The sequence below is a fragment of the Nerophis ophidion genome, linkage group LG14, assembly GCF_033978795.1.
Source record: "Nerophis ophidion isolate RoL-2023_Sa linkage group LG14, RoL_Noph_v1.0, whole genome shotgun sequence".
NCBI lineage: Eukaryota > Metazoa > Chordata > Actinopteri > Syngnathiformes > Syngnathidae > Nerophis > Nerophis ophidion.
In genome coordinates this window covers 53528158-53547269 of record NC_084624.1, presented here as the reverse complement: position 1 = coordinate 53547269, position 19112 = coordinate 53528158, and the positions used below count along the sequence as shown (strand labels likewise).

At 39.2% G+C, this 19112-nt stretch overlaps 1 protein-coding gene across 2 annotated transcripts; it reads right to left on the bottom strand.

Moving 5' to 3' along the window:
• Positions 1-2059: 2059 nt before the first annotated feature.
• tcea1 (transcription elongation factor A (SII), 1) lies at positions 2060-17494 on the bottom strand. 2 transcript variants are annotated; one of them, XM_061921044.1, is made up of 10 exons: positions 17266-17494; positions 14846-14908; positions 14656-14761; positions 9366-9465; positions 9141-9289; positions 8189-8245; positions 7924-8078; positions 5419-5565; positions 2853-2924; positions 2060-2463 (listed from the first exon to the last, which is right to left on the bottom strand). In XM_061921044.1, exons 1-10 carry the CDS (start codon positions 17338-17340, stop codon positions 2455-2457), a joined length of 933 nt encoding a protein of 310 aa, XP_061777028.1. In that variant the 5' UTR covers positions 17341-17494; the 3' UTR covers positions 2060-2454. The 2 variants fall into 2 exon arrangements, with proteins under 2 accessions (XP_061777028.1, XP_061777029.1); XM_061921045.1 differs by having other exon boundaries at positions 9141-9286.
• Between the last annotated feature and the right edge of the window lie 1618 nt (positions 17495-19112).

The following is a 19112-nucleotide window of genomic DNA, read 5'->3' as shown; positions in this document are numbered from 1 at the left end:
TGAGTTTGTTTGGAAGTGGATCCAGGTTCTTGATCCACAATCCTTCGTTGCAATCTTTCAGCAATTTTTCTCTTCCGTCCACGTCCAGAGAGGTTAGTGCCATGGGCTTTAAACTTCTTGATGACATTGCGCACAGTAGACACAGGAACATTTAGATTTCTTGAGATTGTCCATGCTTTTCACCAATCTTTGTTCTCAAATGTTCTGAGAGTTCTTTGCTCTTCTTTCTTTTCTCCACACAACACAAAAAGGTGAGTCAACTTTTCTCCATTTTAACTGGCTATAAGTGTGACTTCTATGTTGCCAGCACCGGTTACTTGCGACAAATGGGTATAATTAAAAATTAAAGGAGCATCACATTCTTAGAATACAACTATATCATACAATTTTGAAAAAATGCCAATCATTTTGTCCAGTCCATTTGTGGAGTTTTGTGTAAAATAATATCAGTTTTGGCTTTTTTGGTTGTTGTTTTTTTGTGTTGTTCCAATACAAAAAAAGAAATAAACACGTGAATACCAAAGCATTTGTAATTTCATCAATTTTCTGGGAGAAGTGGTGCATTATCTGACAGAAATGCAGGAGTGACAATATTTTTGGCAATGACTGTACACATATACATGCATATATATATATTTAAATTAATAAAATATTTAATAATTTAACCAAATGCGGCCCCAGAGTCAAAAAGTTTGGGGATCTCTGTTCTGGGTTAACTTTCTCACTAGGAAAAAGCAAGACGATCAAACGTTCAAATCCTGACTGGCGGTTAGTTGGAAAAGCTCCAAACTTCATATTCAGATGTGTGGCGAGACCCACCTTCTTTCTTTTCACAAAGCTGCCCGCTGTGACCTGGTAGACGTAAACACGGTGTGCTATCATCGAGATTGGAGTTGGTCCCATGGCCATGAGAAAGGTTTTTCCTTGACGTGATGAACACAGAACTTCAAAAGTGACAAGTAACGCAGACAAATGACAGATTTGTCCCACTTTTGGTGATCGTAAACAACATCATTAAAACTCAGTTTTACATAATAGGTAGGGGTGTAACGGTACGTGTATTCGTATTGAACCGTTTCTGTACGGGGGTATCGGTTCGGTTCGGAGGTGTACCGAACGAGTTTCCACACGGATATATCAAGTAGTGTACCGCACGTTGTGTAAACAATGCACACCAAGGCACAACACAAGGCATGCTAGCAGTGACAGGGCTACGATAGACTGACCATAACTCCTCTTTTCACCGGATATGTCCTCTTTTGCGGGGCTGTCCGGGTGGAGTTTCTTAAATGCCTCAACTGTCTGGCATTTTAAGTTAGGGTTGCGTGTATTTTCAATGTACGTTCGGGGTTAAAAAAAACAACAAATTGTGCACGCAGCAGCATTGGTGAGGGAGGAGCAGAGACGGAGAGAGAGTTATGATTAATGCGCATGCGTCGCCAGGCTCTGCTTTTTATCAATAGATTTATCAGATTTTATTTTTTATTATCTATAGCAAGGGTGTCAAAAGTGTGCCCCGGAGGCCATTTGCGGCCCACAGCTAATGTTTAAGGCCCACGGCACATTCTAAAAAATACTATTAAAATAAACAAAAACATAACAAAAGTGAAATAAAAAAACTTAAAAGTTAAATGTAATTTAGAAAAAGTTGCAATGTTGACTAATTAATAAAACAAAGCAGTTTTTTTTAATTGCAAACTGTCATTGCTCAAAACCTAATTTTGAATCAAAATCAATGTTATTATGAACTATTGACCTATCCAAGGTTCCCATTACTTCACATCCAATATTTCACTAAGAAAAATAGTTTTGGTGGAAGATTTTGCAAATGTGGTAAATAAATAACCAAAAAACTTTCTTACTGTACCGAAAATGAAACGAACCGTGACCTCTACACCGAGGTACGTACCGAACCGAAATTTCTGTGTACCGTTACACCCGTAATAATAGGTCACCTTTATCTATTATACTGTATTGCATGTGGACAAAGAAAGCCACCATAAGGAAACACTGCTTTCTCTTGCCTTTGCCTTTTACCTGTGTCCATCAACTGCACTGGTTTTTGTTTTTGTAATCAAATTGAATACACTTTATTGGGAAATTAAATAAAACAATATTGTGTTGTTGTGAAGGGAAAGCAGAACAACACTGTCCACTGTGTTAAAACTACGTATAAAAATGCTGATAAAAAGAATGAGTCAAGCTTGATTGCATACATCTAATAAAGGGGAAACAACTATTGACAATATAAGATTGCATGAGAAAGTAAGGGGCTTGGAGCTTGTCAAGGCTTTTACAATTAGCTCAAACTATCAACAAGGTGTTTAGTCCAATTGTAGTGGCATCCTTACACTGTGTTTGGTGCACAATGCTTATCTACCACATGATAAAAAGCTCCAATCTGGTCCAGAGTTTTTGCTACTTGTCCAAGCGCCAAGGAAGATGCCTGCAGACTCAGCAGAACTAAGACACACACAAAGAAAAAAAGCCAAATCAACAATATCCACATAAAACATATGCAATAAAAATCAGTGGCCTGAAAGATAGAAGCAAGTGAATGAGTCGACTAAATGCTTAACACAGCAAAATGTTAAAACATGTAAATTAAGAAATCGACACACATACTGGCTGGAACCTGACATTCTTTGCTTATTTAAATACATCATACAATATAGAATACAAGAAAGGTGAACAATACATAACCAAATGCAGCCTTTTTAACGAGCCACCTTTCTTCAAAAAGGACAGTGCATCCTTAAATATACAGTAGATGTTGAAACTGTTTCAGACCGCAAGTAATAATTAGTAAAAGTCTAAGCAAGGATTCATAAAATATTCAAAAAGCAACATACCTTCCACCGATTTCCGCACTCATTGCAGAAGACAAACGTGGTCATGGGCTCATCAGCACTGCGAGTTTGGACCTGCAAAAAAAAATATATAACCCTGAAAAAACCCTTTCCGATGCCTAGTTAGACCAAGGGTTGTCAAAATACCAATACTTCCATAGCAAATTGCCCTTTTTTAGAATGGTCGGTACCTATATCAATCTTTAATTAACAATAAAATCAAATACAAATCATTGGAGTGAACGCCTGGAGCGCTTTGCCACTTGTAGAGACGAGGAGCTTTACACCCGTGTTTACAATACAGTTGAGTGCATTGACGACATAAAATGTAGATTGCTACAGTAATTGCTTTAGTAAAATGGAATTAAAGCTCATCAGAAAAACAGACAGTGGACAGGAAGTCTAGAGTCCCTTTTTAATTGGAGACTTTTGTCATAACATGTCAAGACACCTCTTCTCATTCCTATTGCCCACTTCTGGCTTTACAATAATAGTGCTACGCGTCACATCTGGTCCAACAGCAGGTTAAAAATATCCTCTTACATTACGATCATGTTTTGTAATGTAATCTGTGATATTTTTACTTAAGTAATGGTTTTCTGGCAGATTCAAATAAATTGTACATTATTTTATAACCTGTTCTGATTGGTAGTACGCAATTACAGAATGGTTAGCAGGCTAAATAAACTTTATTAATAAATAATGGTTAGCAGGCTAAGTATTACATTTTAATATAACATTTTCATGCAGATATATGAATAACATTAACTTTACAACATGTAATGTACAGAATATCAGAAGCATTTATTCAAGTAGAAATGTCACAAATTACTTTACAATACCAAAATTCTTTGACGATCAAACCATCATCTTAATCCACATTTTGTGATATTATTGTGTAAAACATAGAATTGTAGCGCCTCTCCTTTGAATGCAAGTGCTCCTACAGCAGCAATACAAATTCTGTAATCCTGCAAAATACAAAATCAAGCAAGACACCAGGTGATTTTCTATATTCTTATTAAAAGCGTGTTTATGTGCTTTTTGTGTTAAGCTGTTTAAAAAACATTTTTGAAAAACATTTTATTAATGCAAACTAATTATCCAGTGACTGTAATAAAACTAACTAAGTCTTCTGTAACTTTACAAATGTTGTTTATATAAAGATTGAACTATTTTGGTCTGAGTATTGACAGCTGTAGTGCTTTTTGTTGGTTAAGAAGCTTCTTATCCAATTCAATAGCAGCCCTCTGATTCCATACTGTTCTAATTCATTAATTAAGATATTATGATTGATTGTGTCAAATCCTTTGGTTAAATCCATAAATACTGCAGCTGCACACTGTTTACCATCTATTGCGTTGGTAACTTCTTGTATTTTTGATTCATGCCATTAATGTTGAAATGTTAGCTCTCAATCTGTATTGGTTTCTGCTCGTGTTCAACTTTTTCTTTATCTTTGTTCTATTTTGAAGAGGCACAACACTGATTGGACATTATTACATCATGACGAGCCTGACTGTTGTGACGCCGGACAGGAATGGTCGCGCGCGCACACACCGACACAGTCAAACACATTCCCACAAACACACACATTAACAGTCAATAAAGGCGGATTTCATTTAAGATTATACCAAGTACCACTGCTTGCCTACAGTTTACTAGTGGGGTATCTTCTAACAGACTTTTCCTGAAGTGTGTATTAACACAGCCAGCGTGCAGAAAACTTATTGGCTTTTACGACAAAACCTTTACTACTTCTGTAAGTGCTAAGCCGCAGGTTAGAGACACTCTTCCGTCTTTTGGCAACAGTTAGTTGATACTAACAACAAATTTAAACAAATATTTGATGATGTCACATGACCACCATATCGAAAGAACATTGAGAACACTATGTATTTTTTCCTATTCCCGTATTTGAAGCCTCCACTCCACTGCTGTTCTTTTTACAATGTAAAATAGTTCACTATTGTTATTTATAAGCACAACATTGTTGGTTTTCATATATTATGGAGGTTATAGAACACTGCTGTTCTTTTGTATGCATACTATAGTGTATGGGGCGGTATAGCTCAGTTGGTAGAGCGGCCGTGCCAGCAACTTGAGGGTTCCAGGTTCGATCCCAGCTTCCGCCATCCTAGTCACTGCCGTTGTGTCCTTGGGCAAGACACTTTACCCACCTGCTCCCAGTGCCACCCACGCTGGTTTAAATGTAACTTAGATTATTGGGTTTCTTTATGTAAAAGTGCTTTGAGTCACTAGAGAAAAGCGCTATATAAATATAATTCACTTCACTTCACTACATAAATGTATAGTAACCTCTTGGCAGCTGATACTGCAATTTAAGTTCTGTGCAAAAACATGTTGAAGCACAGTGATCTTAAATACTTGACATTTTTCAATAAAGTAGCAAATTTAAAAGTACCAGATTCAGTTATTTTTCGTTTCTAACCTGATATTGAATAAAGATCAAGAATCGGGTAAATTCACAGGTATCTGTGTTGACTAATGAAATTCTGCTATGGTGACAACCTCAGTTAGACCAATGAAATGAGTCCAAAGGATGTACCTGTGTGTAGGTGCAGCACTTTCCCTTGCACTTGCCACAGGTGAACAGATCTGTCTGGGTGCCACCCGTGGTGGCCATTTGGTGGTCCCGGACGGCCTCTTTGGTCAAATTTTTCCTCATTTCTTTCAGCTCGTCACTGGCCATTTCCTGCAGAAAGAAGAAAAGTGGCAATGATTAATCTTGAACAATCGAAAAGATAACACAGGTGGTTCCAATGACTGATGCTATCATTCCTTTACTAAAACACAGACTGCCTTTAGAGCAAAGCAAAGCAGTTTAACGTTTTGTAAAATTGAGCCAAACCGCGGCCTTAAATGGGAACTGCACTTTTTGGGGAATTTTGCCTATCGTTCACAATCATTATGAAAGACATGACGGGTGGATTTTTTTTTTGTTATGCATTCTAACTTGTAAATAAAAGTAAATAAAAGTCTGCTTACAGCGGAGCCAATGAGAGCTCCTCTATTCCGCCCATAAAATCCAATAAGTAACTATTCAAAAACCGCCAACAATACTCAATTTATACTGGGCTTCACGGTGGCAGAGGGGTTAGTGCGTCTGCCTCACAATACGAAGGTCCTGCAGTCCTGGGTTCAATCCCAGGCTCGGGATCTTTCTGTGTGGAGTTTGCATGTTCTCCCCGTGAATGCGTGGGTTCCCTCCGGGTACTCCGGCTTCCTCCCACTTCCAAAGACATGCACCTGGGGATAGGTTGATTGGCAACACTAAATGGTCCCTATTGTGTGAATGTGAGTGTGAATGTTGTCTGTGTATCTGTGTTGGCCCTGCGATGAGGTGGCGACTTGTCCAGGGTGTACCCTGCCTTCCGCCCGAGTGTAGCTGAGATAGGCGCCAGCGCCCCCCGCCACCCCAAAAGGGAATAAGCGGTAGAAAATGGATGGATGGACTTGACTATTAACCAAGTATCAGTGATATTATTATTATTATTATAAGCACTAAAGCCGACAAACGATATAACGGCGCCGTGATCATGTCCGTGCTTCCTTGCTCCCTGTAAGTTTTTTCTAGATCATAAATCATGCATCTCACCTGAACAGAAGACCTCTGAGTAGGTATTCCAACAAAAGTGTTTCTTTGTGAGGTTTATGAGGCATTCTTTATCTAAAAAGGAATATATGAACAGCCAAACAGTCGGCATCCTAATGACAGCAAATGTTGCACAATGCCTGTGAGGGATTTGTATTATGTTTGTTGGCTCTCATAAAGTCCTGATGCGTTTTTGAAATTAATGCGCCAAGTGTTCTTAAAATAATTGTATTATTAAAATATTCAAAATATGTAAATATTAAATATTATTATAAATGTGCCATTTGCTACGTTATATATACACTTACATCATGTATATAAAACCTAAATGGAGGTGTTTGGATGTTTTTAAGGGCTTCATTGGCAGAATTGCGTGGCTCCCAAAGGCGCCATTGTAAGCAAACTTTTGATCACATTGATTTAATATTTAGAATGCAAAAAAAAATATGTCATATTTCGCAATAATTGTGAACATTAGGCAAATTTCCAAAAAAGTGTAGTTCCCTTTTAAAACTGAGATATGCACTGAGCCGTGGCTATTAGAGGTGGGAATATTCAGCCACGTCACGATTTGATTACGATTACGATTCAGGACCTACAATTCGACTATCAATTATTGATGCATCTTTAATTTAAGTATATTAACACAGTTTTATATTTATTTTCGTCTCACTAAATACACGTTTATCACCTGGAACTTTTAAAAACAGAGCATTTTTAATAAGAAATTCCTATTACATTAATAGAAATGTGTGCAAAACTGGAACATAAGTGCCCGTTGATCAATGAGCTGGTTGGATCTCTCAGGGAGATGGCTTGCTGCAGGCAGCCAAATTTTAGAACTGTCTGCATTACTTTATTCACAATAAATACATTTATTATTGACTTTTATTCATTAATTTTAGAATCGTTCATATCCAAATTGCAATGCATTTAAAATCGATTATTTCCCCCACCTTTAGTGGTTATGGCGTACCCTTTCACCCTTATCAAAATATTAGGGATGACTAAAACAATTTATTCACATTGGAATTAACATTTTGTTTTATTCAAATTCTAAATCAAGAATTTTCAAAAATCTCAGTATTCTTTTTTTTTAAAGAATCAATATTTAAAAATATTTTTAGTGCATCTCTGCATAAACATCATACGTCAGCGGCCAAGATGAGCTTTTGTAACCTGTATTGTAAAGGTTTTATCATAATTGTTTACAAAATAACATACATTATTACGAGAACTAGTTTGAATTGAAAATCTAATCTGAATTGAATCGGCCCTCCCAAAATTGGAATCAAATAAAATCCTAAATTGTTGTAAGATTCCCATGCCTACAAAACATAGTTGATTTATTTTTGTAAAAATGCATTTATAGAAATGATGACCTCCCCGTCTGGTAATTCCTGCAGTTAAGTAAGGATAAAAACTATATGAGATGCTTTTGGTGGTCAGTAAACATACCTCGGCGGTCATCTTGGCCATTTGCTCGGGGGTGACGCTCCCACACAGCACCGTCCTCCTCAAGTTGGGATTCTTCATGTCCTTCAGGTTGGAAATTCGGCTCCGCACGCGGTTCTTGTACTTCATGTCTGTGTTCTTAAACTCTTGGAATATGCGTAATCATTCGTCAAGGAGTTTAAGACCTGCTTGAGGACTACAAAACTATGTCTTTCAGGCTACTCACCAAAATAAATATTATATCTTGACATGAGCAGAAAAAGGATATATTCCTCAATTTGAGCGCCAAGTTCATCACAATCCGCACCGATGGCGATATAATCCTCTGCAAACAGACATCAAGAGAAGAACTACTCACTTAAGTTATATTGACAATAGTTCTTAATATAGTAAAAATACTAATAATGAAGGGCTGAACGGGTTTGGCCAAAAATATAATCAAGACTTAGTCTTCTCTAAAACTTTTCAACAATTATGATTATTTGATTAAAGACCATAGAGCAGTGGGGTTGCTAAGGCCATCATGTTATTCATAATGAAATAAACTAAAATAAAAGGCTATATCTATCATACCTGTGTGAAATGGCCTAAAAATTAAATTTTGTGGGGGGAAAAAAACTACAAAAGACTACAGAGCGGTGGGATTGCTAACATCATGTTATTTGTAATGAAATAAGCAGGAAAAAAAGACTAAATAATGCCCGGGTGATATGGCCTAAAAAGGAAATCTCCCATCACTTCACATACATTTTTTCCAGATTTTCCCACTACTTTTTAAAGAAACTAATGAATAAAAATGAGAGAGATTATCTAAAACCAATTTAGCTTTTATTTGATCAAAAACTACTGTCCTGGATACATTGCATCTTACTCAAAGCAAAATTATTATCTTTATAAATGTAGTTCTTTTTAGAACATACATACATTGAACTTAGTATAAATAATTTTCAAAAAACTAAACAAAAGACAGAGTGCTCATGCGGTGAATACTTCCCCCTTTATGACCGCTTGTATTTGAACACCTGATAAATGCACGAGGCAAGACACACTCCTTTCACTTTTAATTTATACCTCTCCTTACTAAATATAGCTACACAATTTTTAAAAATTCGATTTAACGATTTTCTCATTTTAACAGTGTCATGAATGATGATTGGATTACGATTTAAAATCGATGAATCGTGCAGCCCTAATTGTAGTATTCATGATCAAAATAATACCTCCGGTCTGAAGGGCATTGGCCAGCAACTCTCTACACTTGATCCTTATAGAGTCCGAGGTGGTGGGAGCACGAGGGAAGGTGTTGATTAGCGTGTTGGCTGAGACGTCAGCGTGCTCGCTCTTGCTGCTGGAATTACTGCTGGAGCTGCTGGCAAATCAATACAACATAGACACATAACAGACACAAACTAACATGCCAACAACAACAAAACTCTTCTTGTTACCTTTCTTCTTTTGGTTCTGGGCTTCCCTGCGAGGGCGAAACTGGAGCGCCTTGCTCTTTCCTCTTCTCGTCTGAGGATTTGTCTCCACTTGCAGGCCCGTCTGCAGACCAACAAAAAGCATGTATCTTCAGTTCTTTCCCCCACAATTACCGTATTTTTAGGACTATAAGGCCCACTTAAAATCCTTTCTTTTCTCAAAACTCGACAATGCGCCTTATAACCCTGTGCGACAATTGTATGGAATATTTTTGGTTGTGCTTACCCACCTCAAAGCTATTTTGTTTGGTACATGGTGAAATGATAGGTGTGCCCAGCAGATGGCAGTCACACATAAGAGATACGTGTAAACTGCAATATGACTCAAGCAATTTTCCCTCCAATTTTTCATAGGTGTGAGCAAACGCCAAAACTCCTTGAGCATTCAGTGGCGTACATGTGAGCGACGGCAGACGTGCACACTGTTATGCGGATATCTTTTTATTCGATTCTGTGCACGGCCTAGATTTGCCGTGCGCAGAGGACCCTTGAGCAGTGTGCAATTGCGCAGGCGTGTACCTTAGAGGGAACGTTGGACTCAAGTAAACAACACAAAAAATGTATGTGTTCCATTAAAAATATAGAACATTACACATGGTGCTCAGAAATCTATCAAAATGTACGACGTTGGGAAGCTAAGAAGCCACACCGCTTGATGGATTGCACTGCGCTTCAACATACGAGTATTATTATGATGTGTGTATAAGGTAAGACATGATCTGGCGTTTTATTTCGCAATATTATGCAAAAGCGACTTTTCTTACCTTCTGGTACCTGCTGATCTGTATTTGGGATTTGCATAAGTCCTGAAAATTTGCACGCGTCCGCCTATGTAGTCCGTGCTGTAGTCAAAGGGCTTCTTCTTTTTGTCTATATTCTTGTTATGTGACATTCATCCTCCGCTGTTGCCATTTCTAATATAAAGTAGTGTAAAGTTCTTACTTATATCTGTCAGTAAACTCACCATGAAAGCATTAAAACATACCGGTATTGTGAGTTTACATTATTCACCCAAGGAACTTTAGTGATTAGAGAGATCCGGTCGGACGGTTCTTCACGGGACGCATTTCCGGCGTTGTTGTTGTTGCACTAGTGAGCCACGGATGAGGAGACGCTGCTCCTTTATTGATTGAAGTAAAGTATGAATGTCATTAAAACAGTTAGCGCCATCTTTTGACACTTCTTCCACTCCCGTCCTTGCACGCTACAGCGCTACAACAAAGGTTACGGAGAAAAGACTCTGCAAAAAGTGAGCCACATAAATAAGAGCGCCCACAAAAAGGCGCATCTTGAAGCGACCGTCAGAAAGCGGCTTGAAGATAATGCGTACAACATCATCTATGCAACATTTTGACCAAAGAACCACTATTACATGTTATGTAGACCACAAGGAAGTGTTTTCAAATTAGAAAAAAAGATAATAATATGCCCACTTTAATGCACCCAATAGTCCTTGTAAGCCTTTTATCATTTTTGTAAAATAAAAAAGTCAAATAATTGAAATAGATAGGCTTAATATTGGACATCAAACAATAACAATGTGTACACAGTTAAATAACCACTAATATAGAGATGGGTGATTAATGGAAAAATTATCAAAACTGACAGAACTTATAACCAACTGCTAATAAATTACTTGTAACTGTTGTGTCGATATTTAGCTTTTCCCACTTTGCAATTTTCCCACTAGTAATACACCATCCCCTTAAAGGGGTTATATTGTGTTTATCCTACATTTAAAACATATCATTGTGATCTACATAACATGTAATGGTGGTTCTTTGGTCAAAATGTTGCATAGATGATGTTTTACAGACCATCTTCAAGTCACTCTCTGACCATCTCTTCAGGATGGGCTGTTACTGGACGGTTTTATAATAATAACAATAATGGATTAGATTTATATCGCGCTTTTCTATAATTAGATACTCAAAAGCGCTCACAGAGAAGTGGGAACCCATCATTCATTCACACCTGGTGGTGGTAAGCTACATCTGTAGCCACAGCTGCCCTGGGGTAGACTGACGGAAGCGAGGCTGCCAGTTTGCGCCTACAGCCCCTCTGACCACCACCTACCATTCATTCATCATTCATTCACCAGTGTGAGCGGCACCGGGGGCAAGGGTGAAGTGTCCTGCCCAAGGACACAACGGCAGAGATTTGGATGTCAATAGGCGGGGAGCAAACCTGCAACCCCTCAGGTTTCTGGCACGGCCACTCGACCCACCACGCCATGCCAACCCTAATTATTAACTTTTATTTACGTGCCTCCTTAAAATTAGTTTTGGTTGGTTTCACATTAAAACTTTGTTCTGTCTGGCAAAATGTATTTCCGACACCCAGAAAAAAATTAGGGATGTTGTGCCTGGAAAGTCCTTGGGGCCACAGCCCACAGCTAACGCAACATGCATATTTTTGGGATGCGGAGGACGCCTCAGTACTCAAGGAAAACACACAAGCACAGAGAAGAACATGCAAAATCCACGCAGAGATGTTCCAACATAGGTTAGAAAAAAAGAGTTCACAAACTGAGTTCGTAGAGGAAGTGACGTCAGAAAAAACGCGCCACAGCCAGCTTCATAACAACCGGGGCTAACCCCTGGAAAGATGGAAGCAAGTCATCCAGACATGCCCGTGTTTCTCATTCTTCCACATGTACAGACGCTTGTGGAAATCACACATGAATACTTTAAGAGAAAATGGTTGCAGCTACTTCGGATACAACACTTCTCTGACTGTAAGAGAACTTTTGAATGTTGAAGTCAGCTGTGATTCTACATACCGAAAAACTTTGTCCATTTATTGAAGGAGAGACAACGAGAATGCGGGCTCCCATGGAAGTGATAAAAAAAGTAGCGTGTGTTTTGGTATTACCTGGCATCGAGGGAAGCTACGGAAAACGGCGAATGCACTTGGACTGGCAAAGCAGACCGTATCAGTTAAAGTCCGCCATGTATGTCGCGGACTCAACGTCTAGGTCCAGAGTATATAAACAATCACCGAAAACGAATGGACAAAGAAGGTGAAGGCAAAAGAGTGAGGAGTGTCTTGACCAGATATCAAGACCCCGAGATTGATTGTTGTAAAATGTTCTTTGTCATTATGTGTACTTTCACGTGTTTGTTAAAGATTTGATTAATTTATGATGGCTCAGGTGTAATTCACTACTACAGGGCCCCACAGCACACTGGATTCCATCCATCCATCCATCCATCCATCCATCATCTTCCGCTTATCCGAGGTCGGGTCGCGGGGGCAGCAGCCTAAGCAGGGAAGCCCAGACTTCCCTCTCCCCAGCCACTTGTGTGTAGCTCTTCCCGGGGATCCCGAGGCGTTCCCAGGCCAGCCGGGAGACATAGTCTTCCCAACGTGTCATGGGTCTTCCCCGTGGCCTCCTGCCGACTGGACGTGCCCTAAACACCTCCCTAGGGAGGCGTTCGGGTGGCATCCTGACCAGATGCCCGAACCACCTCATCTGGCTCCTCTCGATGTGGAGAAGCAGCGGCTTTACTTTGAGTTCCTCCCGGATGGCAGAGCTTCTCACCCTATCTCTAAGGGAGAGCCCCGCCCCCCGGCGGAGGAAACTCATTTGGGCCGCTTGTACCCGTGATCTTATCCTTTCGGTCATGACCCAAAGCTCATGACCATAGGTGAGGATGGGAACGTAGATCGACCGGTAAATTGAGAGCTTTGCCTTCCGGCTCAGCTCCTTCCTCCCCACAGTTAATTGAAATACCACAAACATGGATATTGTTCAGATAAGTTACATTTAACAACTTGCACACAAAGCAATTATGACGTGCGCATTTTCGCGCATACATATTAGGTCGTGTTACGTTGGCGGACGCAGGGGGTCTTAAACGGTGGGATTGTTGTGTGTGGACACAGATAAGGTTAGGTGGGATTTACCCTGGATAACCTTATCTGGCCGGCTTAGTGTAAAGAAGGCCTTAGGCTGTCATGCTACTGCACCTTCTGAATATAAAAATTAATGAGGAGCTAATTGAACAAGTACCTGAAGTAAAATATTTTGGGCATAATCATAGACTATCATCTGAATTTTAAAAGTCACATTAAGAAAATGTGTAAAACCCAAAAAGCAACCCTAGGCTGTTTTAGGATTATAAGAAACTGCTTAACTCTCAGCTGTGCTTTTATTTTTATGAATTCAATGATTTTTTTCAAACATATCTTATGGCTTAACTACATGGTCCCAGGCACACCAGTCATCAATCAAGACCATTGCGTGTCTTGAAAGTTCTAGACAAGAAGAGTATACCATATCATCATTGCCAAATTTCAACCAAATACAAAATTTAAAGTTTTACCAACTTCCTTCTGTTACACACAGTCAAACTGATTTTTAAATGCTTGGATAACTCTGCTCCCTAATTGCTCTGCAAGGCAATTACAAGACTGCAAAGTGGTACCAGATATACCACCTGGGCAACATCAAAAGGCAACTGTGGTGTTCCATTCCGTAAAGCATATTTTTGCCTAGACTGCCTTTTCAATAAAAGGAGCACAACTATGGAACTCTCTACCTGACACTTTGAAAAGTATACCTGCACTTGTCACTTTCAAAAAACAAACAAAATTGTGGCTAGTTGAGCAACAATCGTGTTCCCATGTTTAGTTTTTACTCATTTTTACTACTTGGTTCTTATCTAGTTTGCACTTTGTCAGCGTTATTATTATTATCGACTCCTCTTTGCCTCATTCTTTTTATTTTCCTATTTTAATGATGCTAGATCTGTGTTGTTGTTGTGGACAAGTGTTGTAAATGAGCTTTGGCTACAAACACTATGATGCATACATTGAGTAACTGTTTCAGATACCTCTGTTTCTGTCCCTATTTCAAATAAACCTGTATATATATATATAGGTTTATATATACAGTACTTTATTTATTCCTTCAGGGGAGTTACTTCAGAATAAAATAAAAAAATACACACATACATACACACACATATATATATATATTGTATATATATATATATATATATATATATATATATATATATATATATATATATATATATATATATATATATATAAAATGGCCCTTTGATCCCTCAGGCGGTACTGCATCAAAAACCTAATGTGTACAAAATGTGTTGTGTGGATGTGGCATTAACAGAAAGTGAACTTTATTCCAATTAGAATTAAAAAAATGTCAACACAATGTTTTCTTTGTAGTCATTTCCCAGCTAGAACATTTAAGAATGCATTGATTTAAAGAGTTTTTACTTACCCAAAAGCTTCTTCCATGACTTGATCAAAGACTTGGCTAGTGACGTCACCTCCTCATCTGTGCTCTGCTTGCGGATGGCGTTGACAGACATCCCAATTCTGGTGGACTGCGGACATACACGATCAGCATTAAACATCACTGGCAGTTTGATTGAAATATGAAGTGTGACTTTTTTTTTTCCCCCATGTACCTGAAGCAGCTCCAGAGTCATGGGGATGCTGCGCAGCTCCTTTAGCAGGTCCAAAGCCCCAGACTAAAGAGGGATATGATCACGGCATTAAAACCCGCCATGTGGACTATAATTTGGGGACACTTACTTCCTGCCATTCAGTTAAATAATAGTGGGAATGGGCATAGACTTGTGGGAATGGGGTGATCAGGCTGGTTACTTCATGCTATGTTTACATTTTAGAGCAGTGTTTTTCAACCTTTTTTGAGCCAAGGCACATTTTTTGCGCGGAAAAAATCCGGAGGCACACCACTAGCAGAAATCATTAAAAAAGAAACACAGTTAACAGTAAAAAGTCGTTGACAATGACTTTAAACCATAACAAAGCATGCCATGTGTGCTATGGCTATGAGTTGTTTTTTTCCCTTGTCCTCAGTCTGTACCCCCTCTTCAGGGGCTCAGGCTTACAACGTCCTTCCCCACCCTCCCCCATTGTTAACCTGCATCTCACCTTCTTTGTAAGGGGCGCCGGAAGTTGACAGACCCGTCAGCGATCCTGTTCTGTCTCCCTGTAATGTTTGTCTGTTCTTGAATGGGATTGTGCTGAAAATTTTAATTTCCCTTCGGGGATTAATAAAGTATTTCTGATTCTGATCACTATAGCTCTTGTCTGAAAGTAGGTGCACTGTCACCACCTGTCATACCACACCCTGACTTATTTGGACTTTTTTGCTGTTTTCGTTTGTGTAGTGTTTTAGTTCTTGTCTTGCGCTCCTATTTTGATGGCTTTTTCTCTTTTTTATGTATTTTCCTGTAGCAGTTTCATGTCTTTCTTTGAGCGATATTTCCCGCATCTAGGTTTGTTTTAGCAATCAAGAATATTTCAGTTGTTTTTATCCTCCTTTTCAGTAACTACAGTTGGCCGCTTTATCTGTAAGTGCAAGTTAAAACTCTGCTATACAAAGCCAAAGCCATTTATCAACAACACCCAGAAATGCCGCTGGCTACGCTGGGCCCGAGCTCATCTAAGATTGACTGATGCAAAGTTGAAAGGTGTCCTGTGGTCTGACGAGTTCACATTTCAAATTATATTAGGAAACGGTGGACGTGGTGTCCTCCGGAACAAAGAGGAAAATAACCATCCGATTTGTTATTGGCGCGAAGTTCAAAAGCCAGCATCTGTGATGGGATGGGGGTTTATTAGTGCCCAAAGGCATGGGTAACTTACACATCTGTGAAGGCACCATTAATGCTGAAAGGTCCATAAAAGTTTTGGAGCAAGATATGTTGTCATCCAAGCAACGTTATCATGGACGCCCCTACTTATTTCAGCAAGACATACCAAGCCACATGTTACAACAGCGTGGCTCTGTAGTAAAAGAGTGCGGGTACTTTCCTGGCCTACCTGTCTCCCATCGAAAATGTGTGGCGCATTATGAAGCGTAAAATATGACAGCGGAGACCCCGGACTGTTGAATGACTGAAGCTCTACATAAAACAGGAATGGGAAAGAATTCCACTATCAAAGCTTCAACGATTAGTTTCCTCAGTTCCCAAATGTTTATTGAGTGTTGTTAAAAGAAAAGGTGGTGTAACACAGTGGTGAACATGCCCTTTCCCAACTACTTTGGCACATGTTACAGCCAATGAAATTCTAAGTTAATTATTATTTGCAAAAAAAAAATAAAGTTTATGAGTTTGAAGATCAAATATCTTGTCTTTGTAGTGCATTCAATTGAGTATGGGTCATTGTATTCCATTTATATTTCCATCTAACACAATTTCCCAACTCATATGGGAACGCGGTTTGTATATTGTGGATGTCGTCTTTGCTCCATTTTAAGTCTTTACTGTCGTCCAGCATTCTGTTTTTGTTTACGTTGTAGTCAGTTCAGTTTTCTTAGGGGCGCTCATTTTTTGTTTATTTTTGGTTGAAGCATTAGATATATTTTTACCTGCACGCTGCCTCCCACTGTTTCCAACAACTACGAAGCTGCCACCTACTGGTATGGAAGATTATTACACGGTTACTCTGCCGAGCTCTAGACAACAACAACACATCATTTGCAGACTATAATTACTGGTTTGCAAAAAAATAGTTTTTAACTCCAATAGGTGAAATGAGATCATCTCCCCCGGCACACCAGACCGTATCCGGCGGAAAAGTGGTTGAAAAAGACAGTTTTAGAGATGATGTTATTGCTAGCGGCTAACAGCTAGCCCGCGGGAGCTAACAGTTTGCTAGCTAGCCGGGCGGCCAGAACAACAGGTAAGTTAGCCCCCGGGGAAACTTGTTAAAAGACAGCAGCAGCACAACACGTGGAGGGAAATGCTCTAAAAGCCAATAAAAGATGACGACAGACGAGCATTTAGAGGACGGTGTGCGGCTAATGTTCACTTGACTCCCTGACCGCCAGCATTCATTCTCATCATCACATTACCCCGTTTTTCTTCTGCGCCATTTTGTCCATTTTCTTAGCGATTCGAATGATCTCCTCTTCCTCGTTTTTGCCCATGACGACCGACTAGACCTGCAGAGTCCGACAATGAGGCGTTAGAGGGACGAGAAGGGGGGGAAATATCCAGAAATGAAAGCGAGCCAGTCTGAGGAAAGCTCTGCGGATCCCGACTGAGCCTCGGCTCTGGAGCAGACCTGACTAGTCGATGCACGATGGCTGCAAGGGGGAGCTAATCCACACAGATAACACGATGGCTGCACTGAAAACATGTTTGCCGCTCGTGCTTGGAGTGGACAAAGGCAGAGGTGGGTAGAGTAGCCAGAAATTGCACTCAAGTAAGAGTACTGTTACTTTAGAGATGTATTACTCAAGTAAAAGAAAGGAGTAGTCACCGAAATATTTACTTGAGTAAAAGTAAAAAGTATGTTGGGAAAAAACTATTCAAGTACTGAGTAACTGATGAGTAACCTGTTTGTTTAAAGGCCTACTGAAATGAGATTTTCTTATTCAAACGGGGATAGCAGGTCCATTCCATGTGTCATACTTGATCATTTCGCGATATTGCCATATTTTTGCTGAAATGATTTAGTAGAGAACATCGACGATAAAGTTCACAACTTTTGGTGCTGTTAAAAAAGCTTTGCCTTTACCGGAAGTCGCAGACGATGACGTCACAAGTGTGGGGGTGAGGGTGAGTCTAGTTTATACCAAAAAGTTCTATTTTGGTTTCATCTGACCACATGACATTCTCCCAATCCTCTGCTGTATCATCCATGTATCCATTTTGGTATAAACTCAACTCGTGTTTGGAGGAAGAAGAATACTGAGTTGCATCCCAAGAACACCATACCTACTGTGAAGCATGGGGGTGGAAACATCATGCTTTGGGGCTGTTTTTCTTTTAAGGGGACAGGACGATTGATCCGTGTTAAGGAAAGAATGAATGGGGCCATGTATCGTGAGATTTTGGGTCAAAACATCCTTCCATCAGTGAGAGCTTTGAATGGTTGACCAAATACTTATTTTCCACCATAATTTACAAATAAATTCTTTAAAATTCCTACAATGTAAATTCCTGGATTTTTTTTCACATTCTGTCTCTCACAGTTGAAGTGTACCTATGATGAAAATGACAGACCTCTGTCATCATTTGAAGTGGGAGAACTTGCACAATCGCTGGCTGACTAAATACTTTTTTGCCCCACTGCATATATATATATATATATATATATATATATATATATATATATATATATATATATATATATATATATATATATATATCTCCTTATTTATTGGCAACACTAAATTGGCCCCAGTGTGAATGTTGTCTGTCAATCTGTGTTGGCCTTGTGGTGAGGTGGCAACTTGTTCAGGATATACCTTACCTTCTGCCCAAATGCAGCTGGGGTAGGCTCCGGCCTTTGATCCGCAACTCGCCGAAATGTGTCTGCTATCACTACAGTTATGTCTTAATGATGTTCAGTGTTTACTAAAAAGAGAACAGTAGCATGGCAAACCATAATTCATTTAACCTGAAACGATTGCTTATAACCGAATAGATTTACATATGCATAAAAATGTGTTTTCTTTTGTATTATTTTCTAAAAGACTGAAGTAACGTTGACACCTTTTTCCAAAACACAATATAGAATGTGAGATATAACAAGATAATGCATACATTTATCATTTGTTTTCAAAAAGCTTCCAAAAAAATGGCACCCCAAAAATGTACTGTGGGACCCAATTTTTATGATTTGATGGGGTCCCCTGGACCCCATTTTGAAAATTCCTAGCACCAACACTGATGGAGTATTTTTGCGTGCTAA

Bases quoted from the DNA above. Each gene is read 5' to 3' on its own strand.
- tcea1 (XM_061921044.1), bottom strand. From the start codon at position 17,340: ATGGGCAAAAACGAGGAAGAGGAGATCATTCGAATCGCTAAGAAAATG. The intron at 9,290-9,365 runs GTAACAAGAAGA...TTGATTTGCCAG, and splicing joins CCAGAACCAAAAGAAGAAAG to CAGCTCCAGCAGTAATTCCA. The intron at 5,566-7,923 runs GTATGTTTACTG...TTCTTTCTGCAG, and splicing joins TGGCCAAGATGACCGCCGAG to GAAATGGCCAGTGACGAGCT.